The sequence below is a fragment of the Rhinolophus sinicus genome, linkage group LG04 (assembly GCF_036562045.2).
Source record: "Rhinolophus sinicus isolate RSC01 linkage group LG04, ASM3656204v1, whole genome shotgun sequence".
NCBI lineage: Eukaryota > Metazoa > Chordata > Mammalia > Chiroptera > Rhinolophidae > Rhinolophus > Rhinolophus sinicus.
Window position 1 is genome coordinate 41,463,146 of NC_133754.1, and position 21,314 is coordinate 41,484,459.

The 21,314-nt window shown below is 44.5% G+C and overlaps 1 protein-coding gene across 3 annotated transcripts in view; it reads right to left on the minus strand.

Annotated features, from left to right (window-relative positions):
* ABCC4 (ATP binding cassette subfamily C member 4 (PEL blood group)) overlaps positions 1-20,151 on the minus strand; it is a 245,202-nt gene extending 225,051 nt beyond the window's left edge. Inside the window, exons 1-2 of one of the 3 annotated variants that reach the window (XM_074329431.1) lie at positions 19,657-19,778; positions 17,474-17,565 (exon numbers count right to left, since the gene is read on the minus strand). Coding sequence is in view for 2 of the 3 variants with exons in the window: in XM_019737179.2 (XP_019592738.2) it covers positions 19,657-19,730 (74 nt within the window). In the remaining variant the exon portion in view is untranslated. Of the gene's footprint in view, positions 1-17,473; positions 17,566-19,656 lie in introns of all 3 variants that reach the window. The other 2 variants (XM_019737179.2, XM_074329432.1) reach the window with 2 other exon arrangements.
* Between the last annotated feature and the right edge of the window lie 1,163 nt (positions 20,152-21,314).

Sequence of the window (21,314 nt, forward strand, 5' to 3'; positions counted from 1 at the left end):
ATTGTTAGAAATAAAATTAGTATCTTTTCCTCTAGTCAGCAATGAGTAACATTTTTAATCCTTAAATTAATATAGTGATTAAGAAAAATAAACTGAAAAGGAGTAGGGAAAGGAAAGGCAGGCATAAGACTGACTGCTGATCTACACCCACAGCTTAGCTCACTTAATCCATTCCTTGGCCCATTTGTGAGTCCGATTCTTCCTTCTCCCTTATTCCTGGCACATGGTTTGACTGTTTCCTAGATCCCTTGCAGTTAGGTGAGACCATGTTGCACTGAAGAAGGGATATGTGCCACTCATGTGGAAGGCCCAGGCCTTAGAACTATGAGCACACATCCCCCACATGCTCCTCTTCCCACCCTCAGGACCTAGAAGACGTAGCAACCCAACCCAGCTTCAACCAAGCACATCGCAATAGGAGGACGTGCCTAGGTCCATGCATATGAATCACCTGGAGATTTTGTTAAAATACAAATTCTGGGGCGGGGACTGAGACTCCACATTTCTCCCATGCTGTAGGCAATGGTAGTGTGGCTGGTCTGCAGACCACAGTTGGGGTATCAAGTCTCTAGGCAAAGCCACCCACTAAAGAGGTTCTCATTTCTGATTCCTCAGCGATCGCGGTCATATGATGAGCAGTGGAAAGACACACCAAAAAAGACCCAACCAGAAATAGCCAGCTGGCTTTTCTCTCTTGACCCATAACAAACTTTAACTAAGACCTATGACTAATTCCAGTCCTAAAGCGCAGCTAGCAAATGAATCTGCAGACAGCTGCACACAGATTACATGAGTGTGTGCAATGTGATATGAGTTGGCTGGGTTCTATCAAAAACAGTACCTTCCACCCTGAGTCAGGATGGAGCTGTAAACAGAGAGATCTCCAAAGGCAGTGGTCACTGCCACATCACGAGAACAGCGACCACTGGCCTAGGAGTAGAAGGCAAGAAGGTCACACGTGGGTCTTGGGTCCACACAGGCCCTCACCCACCATGCTGTGCTTCCTTCCGTAGGAGCCCACGTGGAGGTTGTTTACTCTCCAAGACCACAGCTATGATTAACAAATCATGAGTCTATAAAACCTCAGCAAATATTTGCATCACCTTAGCCCTCAACATCCTAACAGTGTGTTTATAAAACCTGCATACAAACAGCACCATGTCTGTCCCAAACTTATAGGAAGCAGATGAGAACTTGACAGTGACCCCCAAGGACACTGAGGTGCTCTTGTTTGCAGTGAAACTTTCCTGGGTTTAAGTTTACTTTAACGGTATGTTCCTTTTCTATTTACATAACAGACATTGAGCCTAAAAGAAACAGAGCACACAATGTGAAACAGCTTGGCATGAAACTGGAGGAGGGAACACACTTGAAGAAGGCAGTTGATTACACTGTTATGGTTTAAGTTCAAGTAAATAACTATTAAAGCTGTGGAGCCTAATTTTAATTTAATTTTAATAATGTTGCTGGCTGCATTCTTGGGAGAAAAAGCAAAAGGGTTAAATTAATAAGCACTGATTTGACTCCATATTTCTGGTAATTATCCATGATCTAATAACTGAAACTACTTCAGCTCCATCAACAAAACACACAAGGCCCTCGCAGTCCTGAGGCAGAGTGAACGTGTGACAAAAAAATCCCTCATGCCCCTGCTGGTTTGAACATGAAACCACTCTTCCACACCAAATTAGTTCCTCTCTCTGACTGTCCCTTTCAGTCTATTCTAGGCAACTCTCGTTACTCTTGGCGAGATTTGGAACATGGAATTTGTCGGCCACATTCTGACAAGCAAAAACAATTTATACCAAAAAAAAAAAAAAAAAGTAAGACCAGGGTACCAAATTGTACATACATTATTGAGGACAGCTGTCTAAAATGATAATACCAATTTAAAATGTAATAACATTTCTGCCTGTTATCCGGAGTTCAGAAGGAAAAACTAATTATAAATCATACACTTTTCTATTTGGGCAATACTATGTCAATGGGACAATTTTTAGGAAAATTCCAGCTGAACTATTTCATTCTTTGAAGCATTAGGTCAATTATGCACATAGTACCAATCCTCAGCTTGAATAGCGGCATATTCAGACAGAACAAAAACATTCTTTGAAAAGCCTCTGTACAAGGTCTTTTAAAGGGTTTACTTGGTAGGAATTAAATCAAGAGAAGGAAAACTCCATAGTGAATCTTAGGAGCCGCTCAAATAGCGCTCTTAATAATCTTGCAATCTTCTCGCATTCACTTTGAAAAATATTTCCTAAAAGCTCGGAGAGATTGGGAAAAAAAAAAAAAAACTGAAAACTACACAAACAGGTTTTGTAGGACAGCAAAGAGAATGTTCTATAGACACAATTAACAGCTAGCCTGTCACTCCCAGCTCTGCACCTGTCCTCTAGCACCCCAGTGCTAAACCACTCCCGCAGTTCTGGATGCCGTTTTCAAGCTAACCCAATTCCCTCCCAAAAGCCTCTTTTCTCCTCGCCCCTCCATGGAGCTCACCCCATCAGAAGACAGGAGGAGATGAAGGGAAGACAGACCACCCTCACACACACAAGGGTCAAGAATGGTGAAAAAGAAACCCTTCAATCCCCAGCTGTGTAACCCAACAGCCACCTCTTCTTTCTGCCTCCAAAGAGGCCACAGCCAAGTGCACTTGCCCACCATATAACCAGCACTCTTCTAAATTCTAAGCCACAGATACGGTGTCTTATGGAGCTCACATTCAGGAAGGGAAGACAACCAAACGAAAATGACAGGTTCAAAACAATGATATCAACCAGACAGAAAATAAAATAGGGACACATGGCAGAGGGTGGGGGCGACTCCTTTAGATGGGATGACACGGACAAGCTCATGGAGGAGGCCAGGTGTGGCCAAGACTCAAAAGACAGGAGCAGGTTCAGCGTGTTCCAAGAAAAGAGAAGGGCAAGTGCAGAGCCCCAAGGCCTGAAGCACTTAGAGAAAAATCCTGAAATACTAAATATTTGCCTCTAATTCAGCGGAGATCATAAAGAATGCCCTGTAGATGGGAGTGAACCGGAGAACCAGGGAGAGGTAGCTGGGCTTCAGGTTAATGGAGAAAAACAGCAAGTGTGGCTCATCTTCTTCCATCCACATTAATACTAACATGGTCAATTGATGAAAATAACTGGCTCAGATTGGAACTGGGCCGAGATCACACCGCTGTTCATCAGCAAGGCAGTCACCGCACAGTACAAACTCACCCTTGCTAGGATCTGGCTTCGTCAGCTTCTGCCCGTCTCAGCAGACCCCAAGGGTACAGAACCACCCAGGCCTCTCATAGCCCTCGCCCACTCCTTCCCCCAGCCCACCCCAAAAGCACTGGAAGCAGCTTATCGGCTAAGCTAGCTAACACAGTGAAGGTCCGCGCCGTCTTGGGAGCCTTCCATCCTCTCCACCCAGGACTTCCCTGCTTCCCGGAAAGCTCACCATGGTCCCCTGGTCTTGGCTTTCTGTTCAGCCCCCTCACCCTGCCTCACACCTTCGAAGCTAAGCGCTCATTTACAAGTGCCTTCACTAGCTGGACTCACACACATCTTCAGTAGACCCTTTTAGGTATGGTCCCTCCAACTGCACAAACTGGACCACAAGTGAGAGACGTTCCAGTAACCGTCAGTATTCTCCCAGCTCCCAGCAGACCAACCACACCACACTCCCACCACCTGGCCTGCCAGCTATCACCTCAAGAACCATACACTCTCCCGGTAGCTTTCACAGTCGTCATTCTTCCATACCAAAGCCCAGGTCAGGGGTTATTTTCTCAGGACACCCACTCAGGTGGGGATAGTAATAGTTTTCACTAATCATTACTCTTAGTAAAAGTTTAATATTGACATCCCCCTGTCCACAGTTCCTACCTGTGCTTCACAGCTGTGGGAAGAGGCATATTTTATGGAATATGAACTTCGGCTCAGTTGGAGTGATATTACTTATCATCCAACCTAAGATACTCTTAGGAATAAAATGGGGTACCAATAATAATTGCAATATGATATGGGGTGTAAACCAGGATAGTCTGAGCAAACCTAGAGTTACAGCTACCTGGTACAGGTGAAAAAAAAAAAATCTCACAAGAGCTCTATGACCTTAGAAAATCAAAAATTTTACCATGAGGGCCGGCCCGGTGGCTCAGGCGGTTAGAGCTCCATGCTCCTAACTCCAAAGGCTGCCGGTTCTATTCCCACATGGGCCAGTGGGCTCTCAACCACAAGGTTGCCAGTTCAATTCCTTGAGTCCCGCAAGGGATGGTGGTCTCCGCCCCCTGCAACTAAGACTGAACACGGCACCTTGAGCTGAGCTGCCGCTGAGCTCCCGGATGGCTCAGTTGGTTGGAGCACATCCTCTCAACCACAAGTTGCCGGTTTGACTCCCGCAAGGGATGGTGGGCTGTGTCCCCAGCCACTAGCAACAGCAACTGGACCTGGAGCTGAGCTGCGCCCTCCACAACTAAGACTGAAAGGACAACAACTTGAAGCTGAACTAAGATTGAAAGGACAACAACTTGCCTTGGAAAAAAAAAAAAAGCCCTGGAAGTACACACTGTTCCCCAATAAAGTCCTGTTCTCCTTCCCCAATAAAAGCTTTAAAAAAAAAAATTTTTTTTACCATGAATCTGATTTCATATCAAATCAAGATGTGGTTTTTTTCCTTTTTTGTGGGGTGGGGGGACATAGAACCACAGCCTGTTAGGAGAACGCAGATATAAGGAACACAAACCCTTTCCTCTACAATCTAACCAAATGCTAAAATCTGTTAGGAACCAGGGGACACTTCAGAAATAAAGACTGGGCGTGAACATTGACACCAGATTGCTAAGCCTAGCAAAAGAAGTCATCACCTGCAGTGCGATATGCTTTTGGAGGTGCACTTCTTAAGGACGGGAAAGAGAATTTCTGCACAAACTAAAACACGATATAGTTTTACAAGCAGCAACTGTTCCATGAAGCCTTTCCTGAATTACACCTGCTCCTCCAGCAAACACTCATCTGAATGTAACTCACCTCTCTCTGCCTTCCAAGGACCTTTGCATGGGCCTTTCAACATTTGAAGCTGGGAATTAGACAGCCCGGGCCCACCCCCCACCACTTTCCCACCCCACACACCCCTGTACACACACACACACACACACACACACACACACACACAGTTACTAAGTTGTGTTGCTTTGGACCCGGAATTTAACCTTTCCACACCTCAGTTTCCTCAGCTAGAGGCAATGAAAGTGGCCACACTTGGTAAAGCATTTACAAATGTTAAATTTAACATTCTACCTTGTGTTATAGGAATTGCATAATAAGGTCGAAAACTGTTCATGAAAGTCTCAGTGGTTAGAATAGCAAGGGGGGACACTGTCTTTTACTTCAGAGAGGAAGTAAAGGTGAGAGAGAAAGATGGAGGGGACAGGGGCAAGGCCCTCCCCCACCGATAATCAACCAAAATCTTCAAAAATCCCCAAACCTCAATGCACATGGATTTGTGTGGAAACAAGTACATGGAGCTGACTTTCTGAGCAGGGGAGTAGGGAGAGAAGAGAGAGTTCAAGAGAACACAGGAGAAGGCGTGAGCATGAGGTCTAAAAAGCACAGAACCGGCAGGAAGCACTGACCGGGACCTCCAGCCAAGCTCCCAGGGAGCCACAGAGCCCCGCTGAGGCGGCTGCTGTGTTTCCTGCCCCGCGACTACCACCCTGGAAAGACACACTGGCCTCACTCACGTCTACATTCTCCACATGTTTGGCATGGTCAGTCCTTCAACATACAAGGTGCTGCATCAGTTTTCATGTTCACCTCTTCCTTCCTTGAAATTCTTGCCAGGAATTCCATCTAAATATTTGAGAGGGAGGAAACTTCATACTGGATTTGAACCAGACCTTCTGTCTGTGTGACCCTGGGATAGTTTCCGTCAACCTGCCTAGGCCTCTGTTTTACACATGTCACCAACTTCTCCAAGTAAAACTTTCCAAGAGAATTAGCCTGAGATGACAGGGAATCAGAATGGCTAAGCCTGTCTCCGGTTATGTCACCAATCGTCACCCAGTGCCTTTTCCACAGACTAATACATTCAGTGGTAGCTGCTGTTTAAACACTTTGTTCTGCCCTCTATAAAAAACCACCAATTCCCAGAAATCAAAGGCGATTAATTCCCTTTTTTATGTTTGTAACTGGGCTGCTCTGTGGGATTCCTTCCTGCTGCACCTCATCCTTCCTGGAAGGGTTTCTTAGAAAATATGCTTCCCTGTTACAAGAAAGGCATCCCTCCCGAACTGTGGAGAAGAGGCAGCCCTGTGGAATTTCCCTTCCCAAGACTTCAATTCACGTTCTGAGTGACTCCTGGAAGAAATGACCAAAATCCACTGATGGAGGGGGTGGGCGTTCTAACTTGGCTTACTCAAAGGGACTAATTTTCTCTTTAAAATGTTTGTCTTAAGGAAAAACTTGCAATACATCATATTCTAAAGGGGAAAAGGAAAGTTTTGAGTTTGTCTGAGAGAACAATAAAGCCACCTCCTTTTCTGGCTATTAAGATTGGATACACTAAGGACTTACATGGGATTTTCCCAAAAGCAAAATAATTTGGTAAATTTGCATGTAGATTGTAAAAGAGCAAGTTCAGAGCATGAGTCTGGGTTACCTCACAGCCCGAAAGAACAGAATTTACACTGGATAGCCTTATGCCAAAGATGCAACCACCCGGTGATGGGGAACTAGCAGCAACAATGAGTAATCTGTTTTCAAGAGCAATAATTGTACCTGGAACACCCACACTGCCTGTCCAGGGACAGAACGTGTTCTCCTATGCAAAGCACTCTGAAGGGTTTATGGGGAATGGCTTCACATTTGAAGAGTTTTAGGGATTTTACCTGAATTCAACTCAAAAAACATGAGGCAGGTCTATAATGAGCAGGTCGAGTCGAGGGCAAGGCTGTGGGGTCAGACTCCTTGGCGAGTTCAGTCTAACAGGGGACAAACTACCACAATACAAAGCAGCTCTGATCAATGACAACCAATGGCACTAACCAAGGCCTCTATGGGGCACGGGGACCCTTTAGTCTGCTCAGGATACCATAACAAAGCGCACAGATGGGGGCGCTTAAATAACAGAAATTTATTCTCCGAGTTCTGGCAGCTAAAAGTCTGGAGATCAAGGCGTCTGGGGCCTAATGGAAAGAGGGAAGCTGCAGGAGAAGCTGACAAGCAATTTCAGCCAAATGGCTCTACTGTGAAACTGCTTTCCAGAAGATTTCTGGCAGATGCAGTAACACCACCTTATAATCTCCAAAGTGCTTCCACCAGTAACTACCCAGTTCTTAGGATAAATTACATTTCCCTTTGTTGCTTTCTTTTTAATAGATCTTAATTTCTTAATTTCTCCGGAGCAGTTACTAACAGGTCACTTTTCCATTCATCAGAGATGGACATTACACATCTTACACCTCCCTGCTGACTTGCCCTGCTTGATTTAAGTGAGGGAGAAAACTAGTGGATAGAATTTTATTAGCTTATTACACTTATATAATTTTTGGAACACACCATGAGGTTTAATTTTTTTCAGCTTGTACAAGAGGATAACATAGCCTGGAGTAGGTAAGCGTCTTCTTGCCTAAGGACAGAGCTAACAAGTGCAAGAACATGGAACAGGACCTGGTCTTCTGGCTCCAGTCTGATGCTCTCCAAAATACCCAGCTTGCTCCTATCTAAGATAGAGGTGTCAGCAATTCCAAATTAGAAAGGAGTCACTAGCTTCTCCCAGATCCCTGCACACAGCAAGTCCCGTTCCTCCCCCATCACTTGCTGAGTCCCCATAGGGATAAATAAGACCCACTGTGCCAGCTGTTCTCATGCTTTGAGAGGAACCTGAAAAGACTCAAGTAATAACTTATTCAATCTCTGGATAAGCCTAGTAAGTGTGAGATGTTCAGCTAGGCATGGAGAGAGAAAGATGTAAAAGACATTGGTTTCTGCCCTCAAAGAGCTAGCAATTTATTTTTTTTTTAAAGTCACATGAATAAAGACTTAAATAACATTTGACCATTTAAAACAATAAAAAAAAAAAAAACATGCTGATAAAAGGATGAACTTTGGAGTACTACCCAACATACTCAATTACTGATAGCCTAATATGCAGCAGTTATTTACAGGTACTACACCAGATAACATCTATTAAAAATGCATTATCCTTTTTTACAGGTGAACAAGCTGTGTTGCTCAATGAACACTCAGAATTCATATAAATGCCACCTCTGGATTCTGTGACACTGAGACGCCTCCAGGCCAAGCTTAAAGTTTTAGGCTATGGATGAATCTCCCTTCTACTAATTTAAAACAAGACAGAAACATTTCACACCATGGAGAGAAAAACTGCGCAAGAGCACACTGCCTAACTGGGGAAGGGTCACGTGATGTCAGCAGGAAAAATTAAAAGTAGTAGCCAGTTGGATTTATCACATAATCTTAGTCACATCCAGACCAATAAACCCACCAATAAAAGTCTGGAGATGAAAGCAGTTTATTATTTTATATTCATGAGCTTTTGATTGGCAAGTGTGATTTCTACCCAGTGACCCCCGTAAACTCAATCAATCCAGGCATTCTTCTGTGACCAGGGAAGGGCATAAACAGCAACACGGAGATCTCAGCTCATGCTCTGGAATGTGTCAGACCTGACTCAACTCGGAGTTTCAGGATGTCTATACCCGGGTAAACTGAGGACAAGGCCAGCTGCAACAAGAGAAGACTATAAGAACCCAAGGACCAAGGGCCTCTAAGATCTCTGCACACAGCAAGTCCCCTTCTCCCCTCATCACTTGCTGAGTCCCCATAGGTATGAATAAGCCCTACTGTGCCAGTTCTTATGCTTTGAGAGGAACCTCATTAGGGTGGGAATAAGGGTAGTTCGAACCCCTTGGCCAGAAAAATGAAAATATGCACAGAAATGTGTGTATGAACCTTTGGGAAGCTGTTAATCGGTGGTTCTTAGTCTTCACTGTCCGTCTCATAGGGAACCTTTTAAAAATACTGATGCCTGCATTCTACCCCCAGAGGTGATTCAAACAGGCCTACGGAGGGACCAGGCATTTGAATTTGATGGAAAAACCGCTGTGTAATAACCTAGACAAAATACTAGAGCTAGCAAGATTAATAGAAATCATAGAGTCAGTAGTTTGAAGAAGGCAATTTGCAAGTATATTTAGGAAAGACAGCACCAAAAGCCAGCCTGTGCTCATGAAGAGGAAATCTTGCCAATCTAACCTCAATTCTTTTCTTTGTAGGGGTTCAGAATGACTGGCCAGTAGATACAATACCCTGGACAGATGGCACAACCTCTCCCAGCCCCTGTGGCCAAGGAAATCTATTGCCCAAGGTATTCATTAGCAGACTGGCCACACGCTGGAGGACAGTTCCAGGACCTGCCCTTTCTGGTGTTCAGACTACAGACGTTTTCAAATAACTTTCAATGGACAACAATGAGGTGCCAAACTTTGGCATCAAAAACGTGAACTTAAATAGGGATGAAAGAGCAGTTTGTGTGAGGACAAACCCCACGGACGCGAGGTCAATTAACTGTGCAAGCCTTACCACTGATGCCCAAATTTTATCTCCAGCCCAGACTTCTTCCCTGAGCCCGACTCGTGACCAAGCAATTGCATGACCCATTGAGTCGCAGGCATCTCAAACTTAACATGGTCAAAACCAAACTCCTGGTCTTTTCCAACTCGTTCCGCCTGCAGGTTTTAGCATCTTATCTAATGGTGACTCCATCCTTTCAAGCGCGGCCAAAACCGTGGAGGCAAATTTGACTCTCTCTTCCTCTCAAATCCCAGTGTCTAGCATCCAAGATCCCCAGCTCCATTTTCCAACAAGCTCTTCCCTGAATCCAACGACTCACCACGGCCACTCCTATCATCCTGGTCAAAGCCACTGCCATCTCCTGCCAGCCTCCCTGCATCCATCTGCCCAGGACTTGCTTTAGTCTATCCACAACACAACAGCCAAAATGATCTTACTAAATCCTGGGCAGACAACGTCCTATCTCTTCTCAAAACTTTTCAGTGGTCCCCACTTCCTTGCAGGTAAAGCCCAAGTCCTCCAATGGCCAGCAGAGTCCTCAAGATATCTCTGCTCTTGCACTGGCCGTTCCCCCAGCATGTGCATGACTCATTCCCTCACCTCTGTGAGGCTTTTCCTGGGCACCCTGCCTACAAGTGTCATCTCCCTTCCCTATACACACACTCCTAACCCCTTTCCCTGCCTTATCTTTCTCCTTAACACTTATAACTAACACACTATATTGTACTTATTTGTCTTATTTAGTGTTTGTTCTCTCACTAGAATTTAAGTCCCATGAAGGGAGGGACTGTTAGCTATTTTGCTCACTGCTATATCCCAAATGTCTAGAACAGGGGTAGGCAAAGATTTTCTGTGAAGAGCTAGATCATAAACATTTTAGGCTTTGCAGGTCATACAGTCTCTGTTGCAACTACTCAACGCTACTGTTGTAACCCACAGATAATATACAAATGAATGAACAAGGCTGTGTTCCAATAAAACTTTATTTACAAAAACAGACAGTAGGATGGATTTGTCCAGGGGGTCATAGTTTGCCAACTCCTGGTCTAGTACATTACCTGGAATGCAGCAAGCATTCAAAACTGTTAAATTGTCAAAATAGTAGTTAGTTAAAACATCACCTCTGGCCAGATCAAATGTGGAATACCATGTCTAGTTAGAGATGCCACATTACAAAAATGATATTGATAAACAAAAGAGCATTCAGTTCAATCAAACGGAAGAGGGTCTAAAAACCTTGTCATTTAAAGGCAGAATGGACCTGGAGACAACTCTCTGAAAGACAAGATTTAACGGGTCCATGTTAGCTGTCTTTAAATACCAAAAGGGCATCATATAATGTATGAGAGTCAACCTGCTGTGTGTTGACAAAAAATAAAAAAGGAGATACAGATGGATAGAAATTGCCTGGAAAGAAAACTGGCTCAATACAAAATACTTCTGGTATTCTAATATGAAGACATAAGAATAGTCAATTTCCCCATTCCATAATGTCTACAAGGGATTCCTATTGAGTATGAACTAAAAGATCCCTCCCTTCCGACCCTATAATTCCATGATATTGGACATAGGATGGACAGGACCTAGCCCTGGGAGAAGCAGACAGGGACTAGCCCCACAAAGAGGCTAGCACAGAATTGGCTGTGAAACTAGGAAACAGAATAAGGAGCTAATCCAGAAACCACAGAAGGGCTACAGGTGTTAAGTAGAGTATAGGTTTGGGGAGAAGAGATAAAAGAGGTCTGAAAGTCGGCATATTCATTTATACAAAATACGGGAGGACTATGACCTTGAATGACTGTATCAAACACCACCAGCTGGCAGGGAGGGAGGGGCATGATGACCCAGGGGCGTCCACATTTCTCACTGCTCTCAAGACACATGACCCCTTTTCACAATTCTGTCCTACACATGGGGAGTTATCCTATGGAGGGGTCCATTCCCCTACCCAGGATAACTCCCCACCTTCTCCATCCAACTGCTCCTCAAAACCCTCCATTGTGCAGACCTTATTCATACCTCCACTACAGCACACACCCCAACGTGTTAATTCTTTCAGCAGACTAATGGACACATGGACCACATTTTCTAGCCCCCCTCCCCTTATAGCCAGAGGTGACCAAGGGCTGACCAACAGGATGTGAATGTAAGTGATGTGTGTTACTTCCACGTCTGGAACATATACAACCCCTTTGCAGCTGAATAAAGATGAATCGATGGAGATGACCCAAGGACCAAGGCACAAGATAGTAAAAATCTGAATAAATGTGTGGTGTAGTTCCCCATCCCAACTTACCCAAAATGCACTACAACATGAGAATAAATGTGCTTGTGGTTTTTTTTTAAACCACTAAGATCTGGGGCTTGTTTTTTTCAGCAGCTAGCATTATTTACAGAACTAATACACTGACTGCCTTCCTCACCAGACTGTGAGATCTTTGAAAAGAATGATATTTTTAAGTATTTAAACCTGGCAACAAAGAAGGCACTCAAATGTTTGCTGGATGAATAATCTAAACAAAGGGGTCAAAATAGCACCCTTGGCCTCCCATTGTGCTCTCAAATAGAAACGCACTTTCAGGACTGAGAAAAGTGGTTTCCATATCTTATCACCGGAATCAACCAGGAAGTATTTTTAAAACTTCACATTTCGGGATGTCACCTCCTGCCCTCCCCCTCAACCCCCAGAGATTATGATCCCATGGGTTAGGAATAAGACTCAGAATTTTACATTTTTAACCTGTCTGGGAGATGTTATAATAGCTTACACTTGCTAAGTAACAAGAAGAAGGTGGCATAGCTCTCTTTTCATGTTTATTTACTGCTTATTATCTGCCAGACACTATTCTAAATGTCTCACCAGTGTTTGGTTCATTTAATGCTCTCAACAACCCTAAGAGGTGGGTACAAAGATTACTGCCTGTGGTAAAGTAAGTAGCAGCACTCAGATTTATACCCAGGCAATCTAGCTTCAGATTGGGCTCCACTGCAGCAAACCTCGGTTAGGGTTCAGTGTAGTAGAAATGTGTCTCTGGCAATGGTGCTGGAGAAGAGATAAGGGCATCCACTGCTTGCTACACTTACTCCCACACCCGTGGGAACCTAGGGGGCTCACTCACAGGCAGCTGCCTTGCATCAGTCGGCACTCCAATCCTGGCTTGGATGGCCCTGCAAAGGCAGGACAGTTACAAGATTTGCCTCACCTAATCAGAAAAGACTACCTAGTAGCTTGAGAAAGGAGGGAAGATGAAGCTTGGAAAGCAGATGCTGAAGGATCCTGAACGCGACACTGAAGAACTGCTCTTGAAAGCAGCGAGGAGGCAGCAGAGGTTTTTAAGCATGAGGATGCCATGAACTTGTTTTAGGGGGAAAAGTGGTCGCAGGAAGACCCTCTAGGAGGAAGAGACACCAAGAGCGTGAGCTGAGGTCGGAGCAGGGGTGGGGAGGGACACAAGCCCCAGGAGGGCAGATATCTTTGTGTGTTTCCTTCTCTGTGGATCCCACACACTTAAGTTCAGGAAACCTCTGCTGAATGAATGAATGACTTCTAGAGTATGTTTAAAGTTGACTCAACAGGATGTGATGTCAGCAAACGAGGGTGAAGAAGAACTGACAGGTTCACACCTTAAGAACTATACGGATAATGATGCTAACAAACTACATGGCAATTCAGGAGGCAGCATGATGAAGAGAAGGTAGGAAAACATGCTTCGGAGGCATGCATAGGTAAAGAGCATATGCATTCAATAACATGCCTTTTAAGTGTCTGCTGGATAAAGTCAGCACCTTCATTTTTTCATTCGGTCAAACATTTACCTGTGGGAGACAGAGCCAGGCAGACAGGAGCCTGAGCACTGCCAGCTTCCAAGTGTACTGAGGATGTCGGTGAAATCCCAGCTGGGCCTGAGCCCGCCTAGGTATGCGGCTCCTGACAAAATGCCCAACCTCTCTGGACCTGGATTTCTTCATTTGTGAAACAAGTATTCACAGGATGTCTGCCTCATAGGATTGCATGAGGATTAAACGAGACATTAAATGTAAAACGGCAAAATTCTGAGCCCATAGGAAGCATTCAACAGATGCTAGTATCAGCATTGTTATCTAAATGGATCCCTCTATGAGGACTAACTGCCTGCACAAGTGCCTGAAGTAACTTAAAATGCAGATCCCCAGGTCCCACCCAGACCTGCCACCACCAGAATGTCTAAGGGGAGGGAGGAAGAAGGCCCTGCGCCTGCATTTTTAATAATATATCAAAAAATACTGATGAAATAGGTAGACAGGGGTTTAACATCTAAAGAAAATATTAAGCTTACCCTTGCTGACGTCCATATTCAGTTATCTCTATGTATGTACATAATACAGGCATACCTTGGAGATAACGTGGGCCGTTCCAGACCACCAAGATAAAGTGAGCTGTAATCTTTTTGCTGGTGTACAGTCCGGCCTTCAATTTGCAAAAAACCCAACACCTGTAAAGCTCAATAAAGGGAAGTGCAATAAAAGAAAGTATTTCTGTATAGATAAAGAAATCTCATCGGGATTAATCTCTAAATGGGTCTAACACTTATCTTCCTGTCTTCAGGCATCCTCTGGCCATAATAACCCGCGGCCTTAACTCTGGGCTGGGTGAGGAGCATTTACTATCATCTCCAGTCTCCCAACTTTCAGGCTCAGAGGTCACTGGCAGGTAGCCACACAGAACTTGCAGGGCCGGAGATAAGACCTGAGTCCATGTATTTCCAAAGCCCAGATATTCCCACTGCATTACTGGCACCTCATCAACACAGAAAACCACTGCAAGGGACTGAGAGCTCAACAAAGAGGGAACCCAGGAAGCATCCTCATAGTAAAAGGGACAGGGTTCCCTGGCCTCATCAACAGGTGACAGGTGAGACATACAATGGAAGCTCATGTTGTAGACGGTGCCCCTATGCTCCACACCCCATACAGCAGGTGTCCCCTGGGAGATACACAGGAGGGGGGAGTCCCCTGGGAGGGTCAGAAAGGCAAATTATCCACTTGACACATCTGAATGGACAACAGTTAATACCTCTCACGCTGACCAAATTCAGGACTATAAGAATAAACACACATATATACACATACCGAAGAATAAACACACATATATACACATACCGAAGAATAAACTATAGAAGATAAATATAAAATTTTACACCGTTTATTTCACTGCAGGAACTTAGCAGTAAATTGTACTACACCTTTGGGGTGTTCTACATCTTGCTTTGGGCTACAGTTATTGTATAGAACTGCCAAAACTCATCAAACTAAACCTTAAGAAAAGGGAACAGGTTAAGTCCAGAGAAAGAGCCATGGAAAGCTCCCCCAGCCTCCATCGACAACATTTGGATTTCCAGCTGTTAATGAAGAACAACGAGATGAATATAAGAGGTATTCCAGAAACGATTCAAAAATCCTAGTTTAAAATGAAACATTTCTATGCATTCGTAATCAATATTTACTGAGAGCCTAATACAACCAACCTCTCTTTTTTTCTTATTAAAATTTATTGGTTTGACAATCGTTAGTAAAATTACATAGGTTTCAAATGTACAACTATGTAATACATCATTTATATATCACATTGTGTGTTCACCACCCAGAGTCAATTCTCCTTCCATCACCATATATTTGATCCCTTTAGGCCTCATCTCCCACCCCCCCAACCCCCTGACCCTCTGATAAACACTAAACTATTGTCTGTGTCTATGAGTTTTTTTTCTTTATTTGTCTTGTCCCTTTGTTGCTTTCAGTTTTGTATCCCACATATCAGTGAAATCATATGGTTCTCAACTTTAACTCAAAATGGATCAAAGACCTAAACACAAGACCTGAAACAATAAACTGCACAGAATTAAACATAGGTACTAAACTTACAGACCTTGGGTTCAAAGAGGAGTTTATGAATTTAACCTCAAAGGCAAAGGAAGTAAAAGCTAAAATAAATGAATGGACTATATCAAACTAAAAAATGTCTGCAGAGCAAAAGAAACCATCAACAAAATAAAGAATGGGAGAACCAACCAAACAGGAGAAGATATTTGCAAACAACACCTCCGGTAAGGGGCTAATATCCAAAATACATAAGGAACTCATACAACTGAATAACAAAAAAACAATCCAACCAAAAAATGGGCAGAGGACCTGAACAGACATTTCCCCAATGAGAACCAACCTCTCTAAGCCACCGCAGCATTCAGCCATTTACATTTCCCCCTTGTGTCATCAGCTTTCTCTGAGAAGTATCTCCAGAGAGTGTCATGACACCAGTGGCGGTCTCCACAACAGCATTTGCTTTTGAGCCATCGTTAGGGGAGCGAGGATTTAACCACTCTCTGATGAGCCTAATGCATCTGGCCCAAATGGTCCTCAACCCCATCTCTGGGGACACATCCTGCATTGCTAACCCCCCTCAACCTACTGACCTCCCCCACCTCCAGATGAGGGTGGGCAGAGGAATGCAGAACACATAACACACACCACCACCACCACCATCCCCCATGGGGCGCAACAGGGAAGAAGGACATCACCAAGGAGAGTCTCAGGGGATTGGGCAATCTAGTGACTCAGCTGGACAGGGTTCACAAGCTTTGCCACTTATTTCCAATAATGGAGAAGAGAAGAATTATTCAATAAGCCATGAAAGGAAAATGGGCTGATTTGGAAAAAAAAAATGGGGCCTATCATATATCAAATACTAAAAGAAATTCTAGCTGCCTTTATTGTTAGAAATAAAAAGAGAAAAGAACTAAAAGAAAATGCTTATGGAGATGTAGAAGATGCTGGGATTTAAGAAAGATATATTACAAAAGCAACAGGAGAAACCAAAAAGAAAAGCTCAGTATAATTAATGGCATATAAATTTAAAACCTCTGAACTACATTAAGAGACAAATAAGAATCTGGAAAAATGCTATTAAGCACTATTACAAATTATTTCAAATATATAAATGCCTCATAGGAGAAAAAAAATCTATTAATAGACAACTCAAAGAAATACAAATAGTCAATAGACATAAAAAGTTCCGTCTCTATAAATCAAATACATTCAAATTAAAACTGGTATTATTTTTAACCTTAGGAAAACAAAATTTTATTCAGGTACTCCAAGTTTAGAATGAAATAAGCACACGAACCCCTGTTAAAAGGGCAAATTTATCCAATCCTGTTGGAAATAATTTGGCCTTTCATCAATTATTCTACTTCTGGGAATATAGAAAAAGGAAAGTTGCACCAAAATATATGGGCTTGGATACACATTACGTCATAATACACAGAAACAAACTGTGTTCAACAAAAGTGAAAGGCTGCATAAATTGCAATCATTAAATATGTTTTGAAGAGTATTTTATGCCATAAACGTATGTTAACCATAGGAAATTAAGAAGGAATCAGGATTCAAAACTAGTTTTATAGAAAAGATGCGTGTGTGCATAAAGAGGTATCAAGGGGAAGATTAAGAAACCACCAAAGACCAGCAAGTGTACTTGGCTAATAGAAATAAATCATCCTTATTCTTTTCTTCTTTTTCTATGGTTTTAAATTTCTTACAGAAGTAGAAAACATATATATTCTTTTCAAAAATCCAAGCTAATTACCAATAGCCATAATGTACAACCCCTTGTAAACCCCCAAGTCCAAAATGTGCTGTGAAAAGACCAAAAACCCGGTGAGCTCACTTGTATTAGATCGGTGCAAAAGTAACAGCAGTTTAACAGGTTAAAAATAATTGCAAACACCGCAATTACTTTTGCACCACCCTAATATAAAAGTCAATAAGCTAGTTATTGGCATCATGAAGGTAGGTAGCTAGCAGTTCAAAAGTTTCTAAAGCAGATGAAATTTGAAAAGAAAAGCAAATACCCAATGAGCAGTTGAAAACTGGGTTTCTCTCTACACGCTTGACCTTGTGCCCAGGCAGCACTTCCTGGCGGGGCTCATTTCAGCTTTCCCGCCTGCAACCAGAGGGGTACACAAGAAAATCACTAAAGTGCCTCAGACTTTAAAATTTCTCAAACTGCACAAGGTAAATAAACACAGGATGGAAATTATGGTCTACAACTGACTTCACAAAGGTTTGCCCCTTTTTTAAAACTATAATACTGGATTATGACAATAGTAGGAGTGGCTTAAAGCAGTGATCCAGTCTCAACCTTCCATCAGAATTACCTTGAGAGCTAGTTCAAACCCCACCCCACACGCCCAGAGTTTCTAATTTTACAGAATTGATCCAGAAAGAGTGCCAGAGAATTTGCATTGCTAAAAAGCTCTCAGGTGATATGGACGCTGCAGGTGTGAGCGCCATACTTTGAAAACAGTTGCCCTAAAGCATGCTAACAGATGTTTCACGTACACCATCTTCAACAGCAAGAACTTTAACAAAGATATGTGTGGAAGAGCGTTCTCCAAGCATTTAAAACCAAGTGTCCCAACAGGAGCAGTTCAGTACATCGCTTTCGAACATAAGTCCAGACACCAGAGTGCCTGGTTTGAGATCCTGCCTCACCACTTACTGCGTAGTTGTGTGATCCTAGGCAATTTACTCAAACTCTCTCTGCTTCAGGGCCTTCAAGTGTAAAACAGAGATAATAAATCCTTTCCCTCCCCCCACTCCCTGGAAACCGGAAGTGGATACCTACTCAAGTCATTAATGATAAGGCCTCACCTTCACATCTCCAAGTACAAACATTTCCAAAATCCACAAACAGAAGGTGCTTCCAGCATTCCTTGCCCTGCCTGAAGTTAAGGAGATGTTTGCCTACTTCATTATAATTTATGGTAACCACAGCCAATATTCTTCGCCCCTTTCTTTAAGGGCCAAACAGTCAAAAGATGTTCCCACAAATACTGAATACACACAAGCAAAGCAAGTGTAGGCGCACTCATCCCCTTGGGATCCCTTAAGCTGTCCCATTTAAAAGAAAACATCAGAATATGTGGGAACGATTAGGGTTGGGAAACAAAAGATCTAACAATCAACCAAGCGTGATCGAAGTCTGAAGGTTCACGCCTGCCCAGTTAGTCGTCCCAGCTGCTAGATAGAAAACTTCAGTTAAAAGCTTCGCCTCTGAGGGCTATTTTTCACCTGTGTGTGTTTCCTCCCAGTACAGGGTCTCTTCGGTGGTTTTAGGACCACAGGACTCCTGGGCAAGACTACCTGCATCAAGACCCTGGATGATTCTCTAAAGGCTAGAGATCCATGTAAGACCTAGCCCCAGAATAGTCCTCAAAGGTGTAAGTAGAAATATTCTCAATAGGAAAGGAGCTGGTCAAAGACGTACTCCAGTCATGGCTGTGTGTCCCAGGCAAACGCAAACCGTGTTCAAGAACAGTGTCCTCATTCATTAAATAATAATTTTTCACCCATTTGAAATTTGCCACAACTAGGTACTAGGACATACATGAAGAGAGAGCGCTAGGGGGACAGAGACATGGTCGGTTACAGAGGCAGGCACAGGGGAAGCCCATTAGAGTTCAAATTCAGCTGTAATATGAGAAATAGAGGAAGAAGTGGGGACACTACCGGGAGATGGCAATGGTCCAGGGCATTAATTAGACTTTGGCTGAAATTAGATAAAGAAAGCTGTCCATATGCTGCTTGCTTAGAAAGAAAGGGGTACAGCTTTAGTTCAAAACTGCGAATCCCTGAGCAGTAGGGGGAAAGAAGACCAAGAGGGGCTGGGGGAGGGGGGGGACAGTCCGTTTTCCTGTTGGGCAGATTGCCCCGAAACAGCCTCCGTTCTCCTCCTTCTCCGCGTCTCGGGCACTGAAGGCTCGCGGGGCCGCGAGTGGCAAGGCACCGAGACCCTGCGCCCCCCCAACCAGATAGCCGGGTCCCCCTCCCCGCCCTGCTCCCGCCCACCCCGCGCGCGGGGCGCAGGCGGGGACCACACAGCCAGCGTGGGGCAGCCCCACCCACGGAAAGAAACGCCGGGGAGAAGCTATCCCTGGTCCAGACCCTCGATCCCCCACCCCAAAAGACGCCGGCAGCGTCAGGCTCCCACGCGGCAGCGGCGTGGTGTTGCAGGTTGGGCCCGGGCGCTCACCAGAATAGCACGCGCGAGCAGAGATTCGCGCCCTGCAGCGGGTTGGGCTTCAACTCCGGATACACCGGCAGCATCTTGCCAGCCAGGGCGGCAGAGAGTCGGGATCACGCTGCTCCGGCAGCGGTACCGTTTCCGCTGCTCCTGGAGGCGCCGGCGGGGGATGCTAGAGCTCTCGCTGCCGCGCCGGTCCGCACAGCTGGAGCAGGAGAACCACCGGCTTCCGGGAGTGGAGCTCTGGCGGCTCGCCCAGTCCCCGCCTCCCGGGCGGTGCAGCCTGTGGGGCGCCCGCTACGCGCCGCTGCTGCTGCTGCTGCTGCTGCGGCCGTTGCCTGGAGCCGGGAGCCCAGAGCCGCGAGGCCGTGGGGTCCACGCTGCGGCGAGCCACGCGCAGGTGCGTAGCAAGGCAGCCGGCGCAGTTGGATGGAGCGAACCACGCGGTTTACGGGGCCCGGTGGTGCGGCTCCCAAGTGCTCGCTTCTGGCTGCGAACTTGACCGAAGTTTGTGCTTCGGTACAAACCCAGAAATAGAGATGGGAGGCGCCGGCTCTGCCCGCCACTCGGTGCTGCCCAGCAACGCCCCCTCGGCTACTACTTTAGAAGACCGGGACAAAGCTGCCAGACTGCGTTAGCAGCCAGCCTTCTGGGCTCGCTGCCCTCATCAGGACCAGTGTGGGAGGTTCTCCAACCTGCACGCAAACATTTGACCTCGACAACAGCAGAGTTTAGCACAGATTATCTTTGTAGAGCCGCAAGACCTGAAGAAAGACAACCTAAGATTAGAACTCAAATGAATTTGGAAGATGAAAGCTTGCTGTCACTGGGGGCAGACTTTTGGCATCTCACATGTTGCATTCTTCGGAGGACCTCTGTGAGCTTTTTGCTGCCCACTTAAATTGGAAAAGGAATATGGAGGGAGAGGCTGGCTTATGATTTCTTTCATTATGCTCTCGGAACCCAGCGGAATAACAGTGGCAAACAGAACATATATTAAAGAACACCGATTATGCACATTTGTGGGGACCTTACCTCACTTTTAATTGTAACAATGCCCAAGTCAAGAAGGTATTATTGTTATTTTACAGATGAGAAAGATAATGCTCAAGGACAAAACTTGTCCAAGGTCTTAGAGTCAGTAAACGGTGAAGCCGGATTAGGACTCAAGTCTGTGGCCAGCATGGTCTGCCTCACTGGTGCATGGTCAGTGTCCGCGAGAAGTGCCCAGAATACGCTGATTGAATGATTGTGGGACTGAATGAATAAAATCTTAAATCCTACTGAAAAGTCTTCAGTTATTTTGTGGCTTCAGTTGCTTTTCTTCCCTTTAGCCATAAATGAAGAAAAATCAAAAGTTACAAGTTCCTGGTGCTTACAAGATTACTTTATGATTCTTTAATAATTAATTACCCATGTACCTTGGCTTAAATGGCATTATTAATAATGGCTTTTAGTGACTATATTTGACAATGCTGTGTGTTTGAAATTTGCTAGGAGTAAATCTTGGGTATTGTCAACATAGAAAGGAAAATCGTTAGGAGGTAAAGTGATGAATATATTGACTGGCTTGGTTGTGAATACATACATATATATGGAGGCATCTTAAATATATAGTTTTTGATTGTCAGTTATATCTCAATAAAGCTGTGGGGGGGGGGGAAATG